General features: G+C 41.2%; 1 protein-coding gene across 10 annotated transcripts in view; it reads left to right on the top strand.

The window, feature by feature from the left end:
- Positions 1-17,083, top strand: part of kmt2ca (lysine (K)-specific methyltransferase 2Ca) — a 151,719-nt gene that overhangs the window by 122,690 nt on the left and 11,946 nt on the right. For 6 of the 10 annotated variants that reach the window (XR_007928005.1, XM_051883025.1, XM_051883019.1 and 3 more), the window contains 17 exons: positions 148-180; positions 538-672; positions 811-961; positions 1,079-1,305; positions 1,389-1,462; positions 1,560-1,754; positions 3,281-5,128; positions 5,249-5,580; positions 5,667-7,396; positions 7,707-7,818; positions 8,018-8,078; positions 8,166-8,229; positions 8,440-8,672; positions 12,228-13,913; positions 14,300-14,503; positions 16,112-16,276; positions 16,375-16,504. Coding sequence is in view for 9 of the 10 variants with exons in the window: in XM_051883025.1 (XP_051738985.1) it covers positions 148-180; positions 538-672; positions 811-961; positions 1,079-1,305; positions 1,389-1,462; positions 1,560-1,754; positions 3,281-5,128; positions 5,249-5,580; positions 5,667-7,396; positions 7,707-7,818; positions 8,018-8,078; positions 8,166-8,229; positions 8,440-8,672; positions 12,228-13,913; positions 14,300-14,503; positions 16,112-16,276; positions 16,375-16,504 (7,380 nt within the window). In the remaining variant the exon portion in view is untranslated. The remainder of the gene's footprint in view (positions 1-147; positions 181-537; positions 673-810; positions 962-1,078; positions 1,306-1,388; positions 1,463-1,559; positions 1,755-3,280; positions 5,129-5,248; positions 5,581-5,666; positions 7,397-7,706; positions 7,819-8,017; positions 8,079-8,165; positions 8,230-8,439; positions 8,673-12,227; positions 13,914-14,299; positions 14,504-16,111; positions 16,277-16,374; positions 16,505-17,083) is intronic. The other 4 variants (XM_051883022.1, XM_051883028.1, XM_051883020.1 and 1 more) reach the window with 3 other exon arrangements.

Here is a 17,083-nt window from a genome sequence, read left to right as displayed (position 1 = left end):
AATAACTGAAAAATGGTTGGTTGCATATTTAGTGCTTTAACTCTTTTGGTTACTACAGTATGCTGTGATATATTGTGTCATCTTTATGTTTCACTGGATGTTGGGTTTTGTAATAGCCTACTTATAATTATATTTCTTTGTTTACAGGGGCCATTCTGAGTAAGCTCTACAAAATTCCAGGTTTGTTGCTTCCTAAAATATTTTGGCAATATACTGCAAAAGAGCAGATGTTTTAAATGTAATTCACTCTTTTGCTGAAAATTTCTCCTATTTAGAAAACTGGATAAAATGTCTTGCTGGATATTTCAGCACAAGTTTGTATTCATGCAGTGTTAGCTAGAGATGTAAAAATGCATTGATGATTCATGATGCGTCATGCTCTGACAATGAAAATTCAATGCATCAATTTGAACTTTTAACAGTATTCACCAATTTCTTAAAAGATACTCTACCTATTTTCAAATTGGTAAATCAACCAAATAAAAAAGTATTTCAGATATTTATATTTATGTTCTACATACTATTCATTCCATTTAGAACTGGAGGGTAAGGACGTGGAAGACTTATTCACAGCAGTGCTCAGTCCAAGTGCCAGTCAGCCACCTCAACTTCTTCATCCGCCCAACACTGCCCCCAATGCCTCAGCCACAGCAATGTCTCTCCAGAACCCAGGTATCAAGTTGTTTGCATTATCTCCTCATATGAACAGTCAAATAAACCACACAGATGTAATGTTGTTCTGTGCTTGAGTATCACATGTAAGCTGCACAGCTTATGAGAGTGCATGTTTCTCCATGGTCTCATTTGCAGGAGATGCTGGTGGAATGTTCCCACGCATGCCTATGATGAATGGCATGATGGGGCCAAACACCCACTTTCCTCCAAACCCCATGATTCCTGGAGCTGGAGTGTCTGGCACATTTTCTTCCATCCATCGCATGCCTTTTCCAGAAAATGTGAGGTGAGTGAATTCAGATTCTGAGTAACATAGACTGGTACTGGCATTTCCGTTTAAAAATCTATATAGTTTCTGTGGCTTATGAAAAAAGACACTTAATGGCTTGATATGTCACTACAGGGAGAAAAAATTCAGCCAGATAGGGGGTGATGTGATTGGTCCCTGGGCTTCTCCTGTTCCCGTGCCTGGATCTGTCCCTCCATCAGAGGTGGAGACTGACACCATGTCCAATGCTCAGAGGAGCACCTTAAAGTGGGAGAAAGAGGAAACGCTTGGCGAAATGGCCACTGTGGCTCCTGTTCTTTACACCAATATGAATTTCCCTAACCTTCGAGATGAATTTCCAGGTGAATGGATTGTCCTCCTCAAGTAGAATTGCCAACTTAAAATGGAGTCAAGTTAGAGACCAACCATCTAACTGTTTTTACAGATTGGGCGACTAGAGTGAAGCAAATTGCAAAGTTATGGAGGAAAGCTAGTTCTCAGGAAAGGGCACCTTATGTGGTAAGATGCTCTTTTATTAATCCTCATAAACCCTAATGTTATATAGTTTTGTATGTATATCAAAAGTTTTGACTTTCACGTGGCTCTACCCCACTAGCAAAAGGCTAGAGACAACCGAGCAGCCCTTCGTATAAACAAAGTTCAGTTGTCTAATGACACAATGAAAAGACAGCAACAGCAGCAGCCAGTTGATCCCTTTGATCCCAGCGTTTCCATGGACCCAGAGCTGCTCTTCAAGGATCCACTCAAGCACAAAGAATCTGAGCATGAACAAGAGTGGAAGTTCAGACAGGTAATTGACATCCCAAGGGATGTTTCATTGCAAATGCTATACTTTAAAGGGTTAGTTCACCTAAAAATGAAAATTCTTTTATTAATTACTCACCCTCACCCTGTTCATCAGATAAAGCGATCATGTCTGTTCAGAAAATTTGAACTAAACCGCTCAATACATATGGATTAGTTTTACGATCTCTTTATGAACTTTTTGAAGCGTCAAAGTGTCAGTTGCATGAGTTGTCTATGGAGGGGCAGAAAGCTCTCAGATTTCATCAAAAAGATCTTCATTTGCATTCCAAAGATATTATTATTAAAGAGTAATTAATGATAGAATTTTCATTTTTGGGTGAACTAACCCTTTAAGAATGTGTCTCAACCTCTGATCAAAGCTTTCACCTTAATGTTTAAAAAATGGGCTGATCAGCACAATATAATCTTTAATCACAATGAGTTATTTAATAGCCATTTTGAATTTAGTCTAGGCATTTATTATAGGATGTGAATTCAATTTGCTGTGATCAGCAAATGCTGTAGTTTTGCTCATTTCTCAGAATGAAATTCAGTATGCCTGGACATATGACAAAGCTTTGCATCATAGTCTTTGAGACATTGTAAGTGGAAATAACAGTGTAAGGGTGTACTCACACTAGGCGCTCTGAACCGTGCCCGAGCACGATTGACCCCAAAGCCCGGTTCGTTTGACAAATGTGATCGCTCTGTTCCGTGCCCAGGCGCGGTTCATTTAGCCGTCCCTGGCCCACTTGGAAGAGGTGGGCCAGAGCACGGTTCGGTTGGGCTCAAACATGGTTCGCATGCAGTGTGAGCGCTAACCGCGCCGGAGCACAGAACAGCTGCTACTTTTGTGTGTACTACTGTCATCATTACGACGGCAAATATCTTTATTACTACTGTGATAGTACACTTATCAATTCATGTAATTAATTTGAGTGTATTTGGGTTTATAACAGGTCTGCTTCTCACCTTTGATGAACAAGAATTGTGCGTAGTTTGCGAGTAAAGCTGCAAATTCCTCCATTAACATCAGCTGCCTTTGTAATCCTCTGATACGCGCAAGAGAAAATCGCTGCGCGACATAAATTATAAATATATTAGGCAGTATCTTAGCGAAAGTGCATTTCTTCCCGTTTTCTTCCATTCAAAAAGTGGCATCGTTTATGACGTAGGCGTGCTCCGGCTCGGAACGTTAAGGGCAATGTGAGTGCAGGCCAAGTGGGGAGGGGGGACAATCGCGCTCGGGCTCGGTTCAAGGCAAGTGCCTAGTGTGAGTACACCCTAAGTCAGTGCTGCTTTAAAAATTAAATGGTAAATAAGTGTAATGTTTATATTTTATGATGCATATGCATGCAACTGGTCATTGTACCATCACACTTTTTAGACATTACATTCAGCATTCTTAGGATCTCAGGTTGAGGTACAGTTCTGGCACTCATCTGACCCACAAGACCCACTAGGGGAATATATAAGTGCATTGGCTTAATTAACTGGTATCTTATTTCTTTTCTTTTTTTTCCATGGCAGCAAATGAGACAAAAGAGCAAACAACAGGCAAAAATTGAAGCCACGCAAAAGTTAGAACAGGTTAAAAATGAGCAGCAGCAACTTCAGAAACAGCAGCAACAACAGCAATTCAGTGGAGACACCTCTAATAGTGGTAGTCAGAGTCCAGTGACAACTCAAACCAGTAGTGGCAACAATTCTCCTTTGCAAGCATTAACCCCCAAAGACGGCTTTATAAGGACTCAAATGCCTGGAACAGATGATGTATTTCTGCGTCCCCAACTTCCACCCCCTTCATCCACAGCAAAGACCCCTACCCAAGACACTCAGTACCCACAGGGACCCTCATCTCAGCCTCAGTCTCCTCAGATGTTTTCACCTGAATCATCTGGATCCCGTCCTTCCTCTCCATGGGATCCATATGGCAAAATGGTGGGAACCCCGAGGCCACCACCATCTGGGTCAAGCACGCCTCGCAGAGGTTCTTTTTCTGACATGCAAGAAAAGAGTAGGCCCTCACCAGCCCATGACTCCTTTGGGTCTCCAACATCCGCCAGCACCGACCCATATGCAAAGCCTCCAGACACACCTCGACCAACAGACCCATTTGTGAAACCTATGTGTCCACCCAGACCAGTACCATTATCTGAGCAACAAGGACGACACTTCATCAGTAATGTCATACCTGGAGACAATTTTTCCAGGCCAGGCCAAAGAACGGAAGTGTACCAGCGCATGGCCCATAGCCGCATGGTTCTCTCTGACCCCTACTCTAGGCCACTGTTAACACCTATTCCAGGGAGTAATGAGTCTGGATCTGTGCCAGTGTTCAAAACACCCATGCCTCCTTCCCAATTACAGCAAGACTCATTCAGCGCAGGGCAGCAAGGCATGAGAAGGGGGTCATCTGACACTTTCTCTCAAGTTCAACACTCTGACCCTTATTCACATCAGCCTCTTACACCTCATCCATCAATGGGAGATGGTTTCAGTAATGAGGGCAGAATGATGCGTCCAGGACCAGGTCCTTTTACCCAACCATTGGCCATGAGCAGACACCCTCAACGAGATCCATATTCACAGGCACCATCTACACCTAGACCAGATTACCCTCAACAAATGCCTGATCCATACGCTCAGCCTCCTGGTACTCCAAGACCTCATGATCCATATGCCCAGATGCCTGGTACCCCAAGACCACACTCTGATCCATATCCATTGCCACCATCCACACCTAGAACTGCAATTGATCAGTTTTCTCAGTCACAACCTAATAGTCACAGACAATCTCCATCTCATGCTATTGATCCATATGCTCAGATGCCAGGTACTCCAAGGCCTTCTCACGGAGAGAGATACCCTAAATCACCAGGTAATCAGAGAACCTCAGATCCCTTTTCACAGCCTCCTGGAACTCCTAGACCAGTCAAAAATGAACCTTATGATCAGTCACCAGGAACACCAAGGCCAGTTCTTCCCGACCCATATTCTCAACCCCCTGGTACCCCACGTCCAGGAGCTGGCCCAGAAGCCTTCTCCAGACCAAATCCCAGAGTAAACTTTGTGGCCCATCAAACAGATCCACTTGGCCATCAAACACAAAGTAGGATGCAGGACCCATTTGCTCGTCCCTGTGCCCCTGATTCTCAAACCCCCAAACATCCTGTAATTTCAGAAGGTCTCTCCCTACAACAGGCAAATCCTAACCAGACACCTATTCATGATCCATTTGAACAAGCTTCACTAACGTCATGTTCGCAAACAGGGGAAAGATTGTCACATGATGTTTCAGTAAACACAGGCAACCCATCGGATTCACAGAACACAATGCAACCGCCACTTGGAGAGACTGAAGAGAAAATTAAACAGGTCTGAAAACATATTAAGTTTTTTTTTATTTTTTTATTTTTTTATATAATATTACCCTATCTATTTTTATGTTTTTTAATGACATGATATTGATTGTATACTGTTATTGCTCCTTTTTAGCGCCAAAGACTACGACAGTTAATTCTTAAACAGCAGCAGCAGAAAAGTGCAATCAGACAAGAAAAGGGACTTCAGGAGACAACTGCTACTGCTGCACCTGGGACACCAAGGCACTGGTCACAGGACAATTCTGGACCTCAGAATGATATTTTTGGTAGACCCCCACCTCCTTATCCAGGTACTATGAGATCATCACCAGTTCATGCTGGACAAAGATTTCCTGGAACTTTCCTTGCTGACCAACATGGGTCCATGTCTGATGAACCCCAGTGCTCCCGACCGCCATTCCCCAGAGACCTGAACAACATGGGCATGAGACCGCAAGGACAAAGGTAAGTGTTTTTTTTTTCTCCATAAATTATGTCAAACTAGTAATTAATTTCATGCTCAAGTTCTCTTGAAACCTAATTCCTTCCAGATTTGGATTTCCTCCTGGAGCTCCAAACCAAGAACAGTTCCTCAGGCCCGCTCACCAGATACAAGGTGGACCAATGGTTGACAATATTCCACCACATATGAGACGACCTCTTTCTGTTGACATTGTCAGGCCAATAGGCAATAATCATCAAATGGGCCTTCCCCAGCATTTTCCACCACGTGGCCTTCCAATGCAACAACATAATATAATGGGTCAACCATTTATTGAACTTTGTCACAGGGCTCCAGAGAACAGAGTCAGACTACCTTTTGGGCCACTTAATGCTTTGGATCATCCTAATCATCCTCAGAGACCCCCTCATGGCTTCATGGGAGGCCAAAATATGGCCTTTACTGGAAACCAAGGTCCCAGAATTGTGGATCCGTTGTTGGGCATGTCACGACAAGGATCAGTCAGTCACATGCAGACTTCAACTAATATGGATAATCTTCATCACCATACAAATACAGTTCCACAACAGACTACATTGGCAGCACCACTTAGCCATTCGGTCAGTAGTGATTCAGTTACTCCCAGCGAATCTGCACTACTCCCTGTCACAACCTCTGGTCCAACAGAGGAAATTCCATTGCCATGTAGTGATGGTGTTGAGAAGCTAGAAACAGATGACTCTGCTGTGAAGGACCTTGATGATGTGGAGGTCAAAGACTTGGTTGACGAGGACCTGGACAACCTAAACCTTGATGCAGATGATGGCAAAGATTTAGACCTGGAAACAAATGACCTTCATCTTGATGATCTTCTGGAATCTGGAAAGTTTGATCTTATTGCTTATGCAGATCCTGAGAACCTTGGAGACAAAAAAGATATGTTTAATGAAGAACTGGATCTGAGTGATCACATAGAAGATGACCATGGGGATACCTCAGATCTTCAGAAGGCTTTGTCTGAAAAAAGAAATTCCAGATGCGAAGGTATGTCCTCAGCTCAGCCTAAATCAGAGGCCATACAAGGTCCTAGTAATGTCAAACTAGAAAAGAGTCTGTCAAAAGAGATCCTGGATTCTCAGTCTGAAAGAACTATCAAAACTGAGAGACAAGGTCTTGGAACCTCAGTGGATGAGCATCAACCTATGAGCAGTAAAAGTGGTCAAGATGTATCTGTTCTTTTTGAGGAGTCTTGTGCAGATGTACAACCTGGATCTGCCCCAGTGTTGTCAAGCCTGTTGATCAAGGAAAAACTAGATGAAACTAAGAGTGAATCCATAATTTCTCCTGTCTCGTGTGACGCTGATGCCCACACTAATCTTGGCTCAAACATGAGTATGGTGATGCTGCAAGGACAACCCCAAGATCACGGGATGAACCCTGGAGTAACAATGGGGCACAGGGTAGATCCACCTCTAACCCAAGGGGCAATTTTAGGTAACCCAAATTTGATGCAGTCTGGGAACCAGCAGGTACCAATTCAAGGGTTTGGATCTTCACAAGGACAACAAGTGGATCTGAACCTGCCTTTAGTTGGCGGTCAGCAGCCTGTTCCACATTCCTTAAACCCACAAACTCAACAGGGCATGTTCAATCCTGGGGCCACAGGGCAACAGGGGTCTCAAGTGCAACAGAGTCAACAGAACAGACCTCTTCTGTTAGATGAGCAGCCACTTCTTCTTCAAGATCTGCTGGATCAAGAGAGACAGGAGCAACAACAGCAAAGGCAGATGCAGGCCATGATTCGGCAACGGTCAAATGACCCTTTTTTCCCTAACATCGGTAAGCCTAAGCTCCACTTAGACTAATTGATAGACTAATTGAGGTTTTTGTACCTGTACATTAATAAAGTGGATTAATCTTGAGTGGATGAAGCTCTTATCTTGCAGTCCTATATGCGCAGTTATTGTACAATTGCTGAATAAGCATATCCTAAATATTAAATATTTAGAATTTAGGCTAAATATTTATGTATAATAGTATTATTTATTTATTTTTTTACTCCAGTAAAAAAATACTTGAAATGTGAATATAAATGTGATATACAAATCACAATCCTGTAATTTATGTGGTGATTTATATTACTTTGTAGACTTTGATGCAATTACTGACCCAATCATGAAGGCAAAGATGGTTGCTCTAAAGGGGATCAACAAAGTGATGGTACAGAACAGTATGGGTATGACACCCATGGTTATGAACAGGTAAACACTTTTTTCTATGTAAATTGTCTCCTTTGAACAATTACTGCAGCATTACAAAAAAGCTTTTTTATTAACTTAATTGGCCAAATTCTTTACTTATATCTAAACATGACCACATGCAGTTTTCAGTGGTACATTTTTAATGGTCAATGATACATTTACTTGTGTTGAGTACTCTCCATGCTTTCCTTTGTGGCAGAATGCAACAGATTCCAGGATCACATGGCCCAGATACAGCTGGTTTTTCACAACATTTTTTGGTATGTCTACAGGTTTATTTAGTCGTATTACCTTTTCTCACCAGCATTAAACCTGTTCTAATGGCATATACAATTATTTACTTTTAGGATGGAAAGTTGCCACCACAGATTGCCAGACCCAATCCCCCTAACTTTGGACCAGGGTTTGTCAGTAAGTTGTTTTTGTTTGTTTGTTTGTTTGTTTGTTCTCTCTCTCTCTCTCTCTCTCTCTCTCTCTCTCTCTCTCTCTCTCTCTCTCTCTCTCTCGTGTCAGTAGTTACCAATGAGTTGTTGACCATTAAGTGTTATTTTATCATTGTAATCACTGTAAAAATAAATCAATTGAGGCTGGATATCTCATAAATATTTTTTTATTTTCCAGATGATTCTCAAAGAAAACAATATGAGGAGTGGCTTCAGGAAACTCAACAGCTTCTTCAAATGCAGCAGAAGTTTTTAGAGGACCAGATTGGTGCCCATAGGAAATCTAAAAAGGCCCTCTCTGCAAAACAGCGGACTGCAAAAAAAGCTGGACGGGAGTTCCCAGAAGAGGACGCAGAACAGCTGAAACATGTGACTGAACAGCAAAGTGTGGTTCAAAAGCAACTGGAACAGGTAATAGTTATTTAAAAGAGGATAACTATAAAATCATCCTCCCAAATAGTTTAAGCCAACATAAGTAATGTTTTAAATTGTGGTAAAACTTAATTGCTTTTTTTGTCCATTTGCCAGTTGCTTACTTTGTCATTTTGCTAAATGCTATTCTTTATCCATTTGTCAATCGAGTTAAAAATGACATTGGGCAGTTCACTTGTGGGGGAAACCAATCAACTTTTTACTCAAGTTTATTAAAGCATAAAGTTTCTGTAGATTTTCATTACACATTTAAACAGAGAAGATGAGGCACAGTGTTGTGTAGGTTCTCAGACATGGCACCAAAATATGTTTTGTGTTTTAGCCACACGTCACCTAAGGTGTGTGTGGGAAGTGTCATATGACTCTTTCCTTCTTTAATTGTCAGGCAACTGTCAAGGAGTCTCACCTTGACAGTAAAGAACAATCAAACATTGTTGAACAAATAAAAATTATGTAAATTAGCTGACCAATCGTAAGGAGTTGTAAGATATTGGCTAACTTGTAGAGCATCTTACTGTATTATCATCACAAGAAAAGCAAAATGTAGTAATACAGATTTTATCACCAAAAAGTTAAATGAGTAATTAACACAACTACTAAATGAATACCATGAACGATAAAGATATAAAATGCATAAGATGCATAAAATCTATGTGATTAACTTGAATGTTGCTATGGCAGAGTTACAGGGAAAGATAAACTGTTGTTTCTCAGAAAATTAATAAGGTTAATAATCTTATTATACATCAAACAAATAAATGTAAGATTATTTGCTATTAACTGGCATCAGCTATATAACACCAAACGTAAATTAGAAAACCATATACTAATAATATACAACAGTGCCAGGAAAGAGATTTGGTGCAGTGATATTTACGTTCCATGTGGTCGAGTGAGTCCAGTGGCGGCAACTTCTTCCACCGGTTGTGCTGGATAACAATGTAGTGAGGAAAGGAACTGAAATCCTTTTAAACAACCTTGAACATAAAGCGTTGTGGGATGTGGATCTCCTGGAGCACCAAAAGGGTTCTAATATCTTGAACACGCAGATGAGGCCCTGAAGTAGGTGCAGAAGTTCCTTAACCATCTGGACCGAAGGTCCCTTGCAGTGAAGGTTGGTCAATACGCTTTTGTTTCTCTGGCATGGAGACTCGAGACATGCTGTATTTGTTATTGTCTCGCTGGATGAAGACTCTGGATGTTGTGTGTCTGTGTCTTTCCCTACAGACTCAGAATGTGGTCGTATCTGTTGCTTCCTCACAAGCTGTAGAGTCAGAGCATGGAACCTGTTGCTGTCTCTTCCTTCACAGGCCAGAGACTCAGAATTTGGTTGTACCACTCAGACTGGAGACTCAACTTTTTATTTGTCAGTGTCTCACTTGACGGCCCAAGAATCAGAATGTTGTATCTGCTATTGCTTCACACCACTCAGGACAGAGACTCAGAACTTTGTATCTGTTAATGTCTCTTTGGGTGGGCCAGAGACTCAGAACAAGGAGTGTCTGTTTAAAGGGTACATTTATCCCTTTCCGATGAGAGGGAGACTGCAATTTGGCCCTATTCCATTCTAGTGCTATGATTGGGTGCTGGCATTTGAGGTGGCACACACAGTGGCCCACCCTTCTTTCCCCTTGTGGAACTCATTTGCCTAATCTAGCACATGGTAAAAACAGTGTCTTTAAAGTTTTACCAGTGCATTACTCATTTCCCAGACCACCACCAGAATACCATTGGCAATGTTCTGAAACATGATGGAAAAAAAACATGATGGAAAAACTCATGCATGTCATGCATGTATTCATTTGTATGTTAACAGCTTCATTTGTGTAAGATGTTGCACTACAAATAGTTGTCACTGAAAATACTTATTTCTCTGAATAATTATGAAATTGATGTATTGTACTTTACGGTTTCCAGTTTATGGTTTCCAAACATAATAATGAATGGATTTGGATGGATTTTTGTGGCCTCTGTTTCAGCCACCACTACTGCATCCAAAAGGTCCTAAGGAATTTTTATGGCGGTCCGGGCCTAAACCTTAGGAAGATTGCATTCATCGATTTTGTCCCTCACTTTGGAAAAAACAACCAAAAACACACCTAGAAAGTCTATGCATACACTTCGTGATGTAGCCTAGTACTGTAGGTTAGACTGCTGTGTGCACACATTTATGGTGCATGTTTTCACTGCCTGATATAGCCTATTAAAGTGCAGTTAAAGGGTTAGTTCACCCAAAAATGAAAATTCTGTCTTTAATTACTCACCCTCATGTCGTTCCACACCCGTAAGACCTTCGTTCATCTTCGGAACACAAATTAAGATATGTTTGATAAAATCCGATGGCTCGTGAGGCCTGCATTGAGAGCAAGTTAACTTAGACTTTCAAACACCCAGAAAGGTACTAAAAATATATTTAAAACAGTTCATCTGACTATAATGGTTCAACCTTAATGTTATGAAGTGACGAGAATACTTTTTGTGCTCCAAAAAAACGAAATAACGACTTTATTCAACAATATCTAGCACTCGTCGCTGAACTAAACAGTGCTTCATGAAGCTTCGAAGCTTTATGAATCTTTTGTTTGGAATCAGTGGTTCGGAGCACTGCCAAAGTCACGTGAACCATTGAATTTTCAAAACACTTTGACGTAACAAAGCCTCGTTTACTGAAATCAGGTGACTTTTGGCAGTTTGATATACGCTCAACCACTAATTCGAAACAAAAGATTCGTAAAGCTTCCCTTGTAATTCACTTCAACCTTTTCAAACTTTTCGAATGATTATTTTAGGTTTAAGTGGTGTGTGTAAAGGAACTGGAAGCAAGCAGAGTATGGGTGTTTCTAAAGCACGTAGTGCCATCTGCTGTTAAAAAGTAAGCTCAGAATCGTGATACGTCGGAGAATATCAGAATCGCTCCAGATTCTTTGTATCGAGAATCGATGTATTGTCCCAGCCCTATTGATAACTTATTCCTTCATTTTATTTTCACTGTCACTCCTAGACTTTTATAGAAAATATCGCTGGACCAATCCCTTATGTTTTGTTTTGGGTTTTTTTTTTTAAGCGGTATTTAGTTTCAGTCACAGCTATGTGGGGGGTATTCTCATTCTAGATCATATAAATTTTTTGGACAAATTTGTGTGCATCTGTTTACAGACAGTTCTCATTCATGGAATCTCTAACACATGAAACAAAGGATAAGCAGTTTAACTAAAGCAATTTTAAAAAAGCCTGTGTAACTAACATCAATATTCTGAAAATATGTTAGATTCGCATCCCCTAGGGGTCATGAACCCCATGTTAAAGAACCCTATTCTAGAGACCTATGTCTAAGATGATTTGTCCTCCTAATTATTTTTAACCGCTGTGACCTTTCCGGACGTCAGTGCGTCTGGGGCCTCAGAGGAGCTCAGTTCCTGATTTATTCTCTGACATTATCACTAACCTACTGTTATTCAGCCAACATTTTTCAGATTTATATAAACAGGATTATATCTCTTCTTCACACACATTTTTCCCTGTATTATTTCTCAGATACGGAAGCAACAGAAAGAACATGCTGAGCTCATCGAGGAATATCGTGTTAAGCAGCAACAACAGCAACAGTGCCTCCAACCTGGTGTGATGGGTGCAATGAAGGTCATGCCAGGAATGCAAGGACAGCCACCAGGAATGCAAGGACAGCCCCCTGGAGTGATGCCTGTTGGACCCCCTATTGGCCAGCCTATGATGGGTCCTATGTTGCCCATGCAACAACCGCACTTTGGTAAGCCTACTCGCATGCCCAGTGTGCCAAATTGGCATCCTGGTGCTACTGGACCAATGGGTGGACCCAGGATGCCACCTCACTTGCCCCCTCAAATGCCACTACCTAACCCTGCCCAGCCTCTCCAGGCACAGCCACCTTCGCCTATGGTTCCAGGAGGTAAACCTGGGCAGCCTGGCACTGTAGCTGGAGGTAATGGTGGAGGAGCCAGTAGTAGTGCCCCTCATGTGAAGTTTGATGATAATAATCCATTTAGTGAAGGCTTCCAGGAGCGGGAGCGTCGAGAGCGCCTTCGAGAGCAGCAGGAGAAACAGCGGGTACAGCTCATGCAGGAAGTGGAGAGACAAAGGGCATTGCAGAGGCTAGAGCTGGAGCAGCAGGGCTTGGGGCTTGGCCATGACAACAACGGGGATGGCCTTGCTCAGATGCCCTTCTATAATTCTGACCTGTCACAGGAGTTCATGCAGACACCCAGGCCTCAACAACAACAACAGCAAATTGGCCCAGTGTTCCCTCAGCAAGGAAATATACCATTAGATTTTGTAAGTCCAGGTCCAGCATTTTTGCAAGGTGGTGAGCGCAGGCCTATGCCTGGGAATGGCTCCTTTGGCCCAGATATGAGTCCTAATTTTCAGCCTAAGAACCCCATGATGCATGGTTTCTCCTCAGGTCAACCACGTCCACCTGGCTTTGGAGGGCTTGGAATGCCACCCCATGGTGGAGCAGAAACATTTGGTATGGATTCCACAACCCCCTTACCTCCTAATTTCCCTGGTTCAGGGCAGTCCCTTATCCAGCTCTACTCTAACATCATCCCTGAGGAGAAGGGCAAAAAGAAAAGGAGTAGAAAGAAGAAACGAGATGATGATGCAGATTCAGTAAAAACTCCTTCTACACCTCACTCTGACATCACTGCCCCACTTACGCCGTGTGTATCAGACACCTCATCCACACCAACACGCAGTGTTGCCATCATGGGAGACCAGGACGCTTCAGAGTTTTCCAACCCACTAGGCTCTATGACTGGCCTGCCACCATCCTCAGAGCTGGATATCCCGCTCTCTGGAGGTACTCCGCTAGGGCGACAGTCCAGTGTGGGCTCAGAGGCAGAGCGAGGCCTCCTCCATGATATCAAGCTGGAAAAGTTAGAAGCCAGTGTGTGCCAGAAGTCTGATGGAGAAGCAATGATTGGCCATAGTGCAAGAGGAACCGGTATAGTAAAGACAGAAGAGGGCAATGAGATCATCTCTGGCCCAGAATCCCAAAGTCCTGTTCAGAGCACTAAAGGGGACACTGGGAATGAGTTGCTCAAACACCTTCTGAAGAACAAGAGCACCCCTCCTCCTTCTTCAGCTCCTCTTATACATCAGATGTCCAATGACAGTATACGATCAGAGGAAGAGGGCCTGACCGACAGTAAAGGCTCTTTAAGACTGGACAGCACAGATTCTTTGGTAAGAGCTCTATGGCTACCTCCCTAGACAACCAGAGTGAAGAATCATGATCTTGAACATGTAAACACTTTTATAAGTGATGGGATATTTAAATATGTTAAAGATCTTTAATCACCTATTCATGATCCAATAATTCATTTGCACTTTTTCCAAAATGTTTATAGGAATTAAATTGCAGATTAAATAATCTGGCCAGCTTTGAATTTAACATCCAACACTTCATGACATACAAGAATGCTTGTTTATTTACTGTAATGTAAGATGTCAAGAAAGTAGCATTTGCAAAATACAGAATTGTGAAGTTGTTGAAGGTAGATGTTTGTTTATAAGCTAGTCATGTTCTGTCTTTTGTTCTTGGAGCTGAAAAAGTTGTTTATCGTCTACAGAGTGGCATGAACAGCCATTTGACAGGGAATCCAGATCTAGAGCCTTCAGTGCCAGAGCAATGCAAGAGAAAACAGCGCAACAAGCGGACACCAAAGAATGGAGCTGAGAAACCGCCGTCACGCTGGAAAAAGAGGAAGAAGGACGATGAAGAGAGACAGGCAGTGTACACCAACACAGACACACTGATGACTCAGCTGAAGCAGGTAAACACCCACTACTATATAACCAAAAATATACAGTGCATCATTATGATAATCATTATGAAGTGCACTTTTGTTGACCTACAATGTATAGTAAAAGGCACAGTGTACAATTATAATTGAGGTGTATACAGTACATCTGATGTGTAGACTTACAGTGCTCAGCGTAAATGAGTACACCCCCTTTGAAAAAACACAAAAACAATTTCCACAAGACTAAGTTTTATATAACATCTGTTTAACTTATAACATGAAAGTAAGGTTAATAATATAACTTAGAGAACAAATTTTTCAGCTTGTAAACTTATGGATAATCCAAGGCACTCGAATCATGTAAAAAAAGTATTTTAAAAAGCCTTTATTTCATCTTGGCTAAATTTTAAAAATAGGTGACACGTACAGACTGCACACCTACGCGTTGCGGCTGGTATTGCCTTCGTCAGGGTGTGAGTAACAAACACATTGAGAGTTCATTTTGAGCAGCAATTAATTAGTCTAATGACAATCACCTGGTTGTACTACACAGGACAAACAGAAGAGAGGAAGTTTGAATGATTACATATCAAATTATATCAAACACAGTATAAACGAATTTTTCAGTTTTACTCAAATTAGGGTGATGCAAAAATGAGTACACCCCACTGAAAGTCTCTGGAGCAAAGCTAAATTTAACAAGAATTCAACCACAGGTGAGTCTAATTATTCATTACACAGGTGTCCAGCAGACAGTTAAAACTATAGACTATAAAAGGGTGTTAAACCCCCTTCCCATTTCATGCTGTCAGCAATGGCACCACATGGAAGAGAAATGTCACAAGACCTGAGAAAGAAAATAATTTCTTTACACCAGAAAGGTGAAGGCTACAAGAAGATCAGCAAAGCTTTAATTATCAGTCAGAATACTGTAGCAAAAGTGGTACAAAAATTTAAAAAAGATGGAACTGCAACCATCTCACAGAGACGTCCAGGTCGTCCACGGAAGTTAACACCTCCTGATCTGAACCCAATCGAACACCTATGGGGAATTCTGAAGAGACAAGTTGAGCATCACTCTTCACCCAGCATCCAGTCTCTAAAAGAGGTCATTCTTGAAGAATGGAAAAAGATGGATGTTGCAAAATGTCACCAACTTGTTCATTCCATGCCTAGAAGACTTGGTGCTGTCATTAAAAATCATGGAGGCCATACAAAGTACTAGATGTAGTAGTTTTTGTTGTGGGGTGTACTCATTTTTGCATCACCCTAATTTGAGTAAAACTGAAAAATGTGTAATCTAAGTTATATTAACCTTACTTTCATGTTATAAGTTAAACAGATGTTATATTAAACTTAGTCTTGGAAATTGTTTTTGTGTTCATTGAGATATTGTTTAAAATGTTACTTTTCAAAGGGGGTGGTACTCATTTACATTGAGCACTGTATCTATTATTATAGTCATCTCTAGAGGTAATTTAATTTAGAGATTATCTACAGTGCTGGCATCATCATTTATTGTATTTATTGTAGAACCCATTTAAAACTTTAGTGAGGCTTATGACTGAATTGGTTGCGGACATCATGTCCATGTATTGTATTGTTTCACTCAACTTGTGTCCACTCTTATCCTTACAGCAGCTGTCTATGCTGCCACTGATGGAGCCTTTGATTGGGGTAAACTTTGCACATTTCCCCCCTTATGGCAGTGGGCAGTTGAGCGGAGAGAACAGGCTCTCTGGATCTTTTGGAAGTGCATCACTGGATGGAGTATCTGATTACTACTCGCAACTCATCTATAAGGTTTGGCTTTTACGTCCTTTACTTCCTTTGCTTTATTATAATTATGTAAAAAAAAAAATAAAAAAAAAGAAAGTTTTTTTGTTTGTTTGGGCTTGTAGCAGAACAATCTTAGCAATCCTCCAACACCTCCTGCCTCACTGCCCCCCACACCGCCACCTGTTGCCAGGCAGAAGCTGTTGAACGGCTTTGCCACTGCAGAGGAACTGGCCAAAAAGGCCGAAATTATGGGTAAGCATGAGAATATAAACCGTTTGAAATAATGTATGCACAGTTTATCATTTAGATAAAAAGTTTAGTAAGTTGAATGTACAGCCCTGTACAGAATGTACAGAGATGAGATTTATATTTAGATCACTTTCTAAATTGTAATTTATTTACTGTTTGGTGTGATCTTAACAGCAATGTCAATTTCAAACACATCATTTTAAAACACATGTAGACAGAATAGGCAATAAAACAGCTTACATGAATGTAACCTCGGGCTGACTTCAGGTTGACCGACATGTTCTGAAGGTTAAGCAAACTTTTTTTCACTGGGGAAAAAAAAATGTAAACCCATACACATACATTAGGGAACAACATTGAAAACTCAAATAGTTAAAAGTTAATGAGCATACAAAGTCTTGGCTCACAACTTACCTGTAAATTGCTTATTATAGTTCATCATATACAAGAAAATATGAAATATTTCAAATCATACATGTCATGTCAAATAGCAGTGTAGGTATTTTCCTTATACATTAGCTCCCCCGAGTAAAAAAAAAAAAATCCTCTTTGCTTAACATTATTTGTTTGTGATTACATCTC

The sequence above is a fragment of the Ctenopharyngodon idella genome, chromosome 23 (assembly GCF_019924925.1).
Source record: "Ctenopharyngodon idella isolate HZGC_01 chromosome 23, HZGC01, whole genome shotgun sequence".
NCBI classification, from domain to species: domain Eukaryota; kingdom Metazoa; phylum Chordata; class Actinopteri; order Cypriniformes; family Xenocyprididae; genus Ctenopharyngodon; species Ctenopharyngodon idella.
This window is presented reverse-complemented; position numbering and strand designations above follow the sequence as displayed.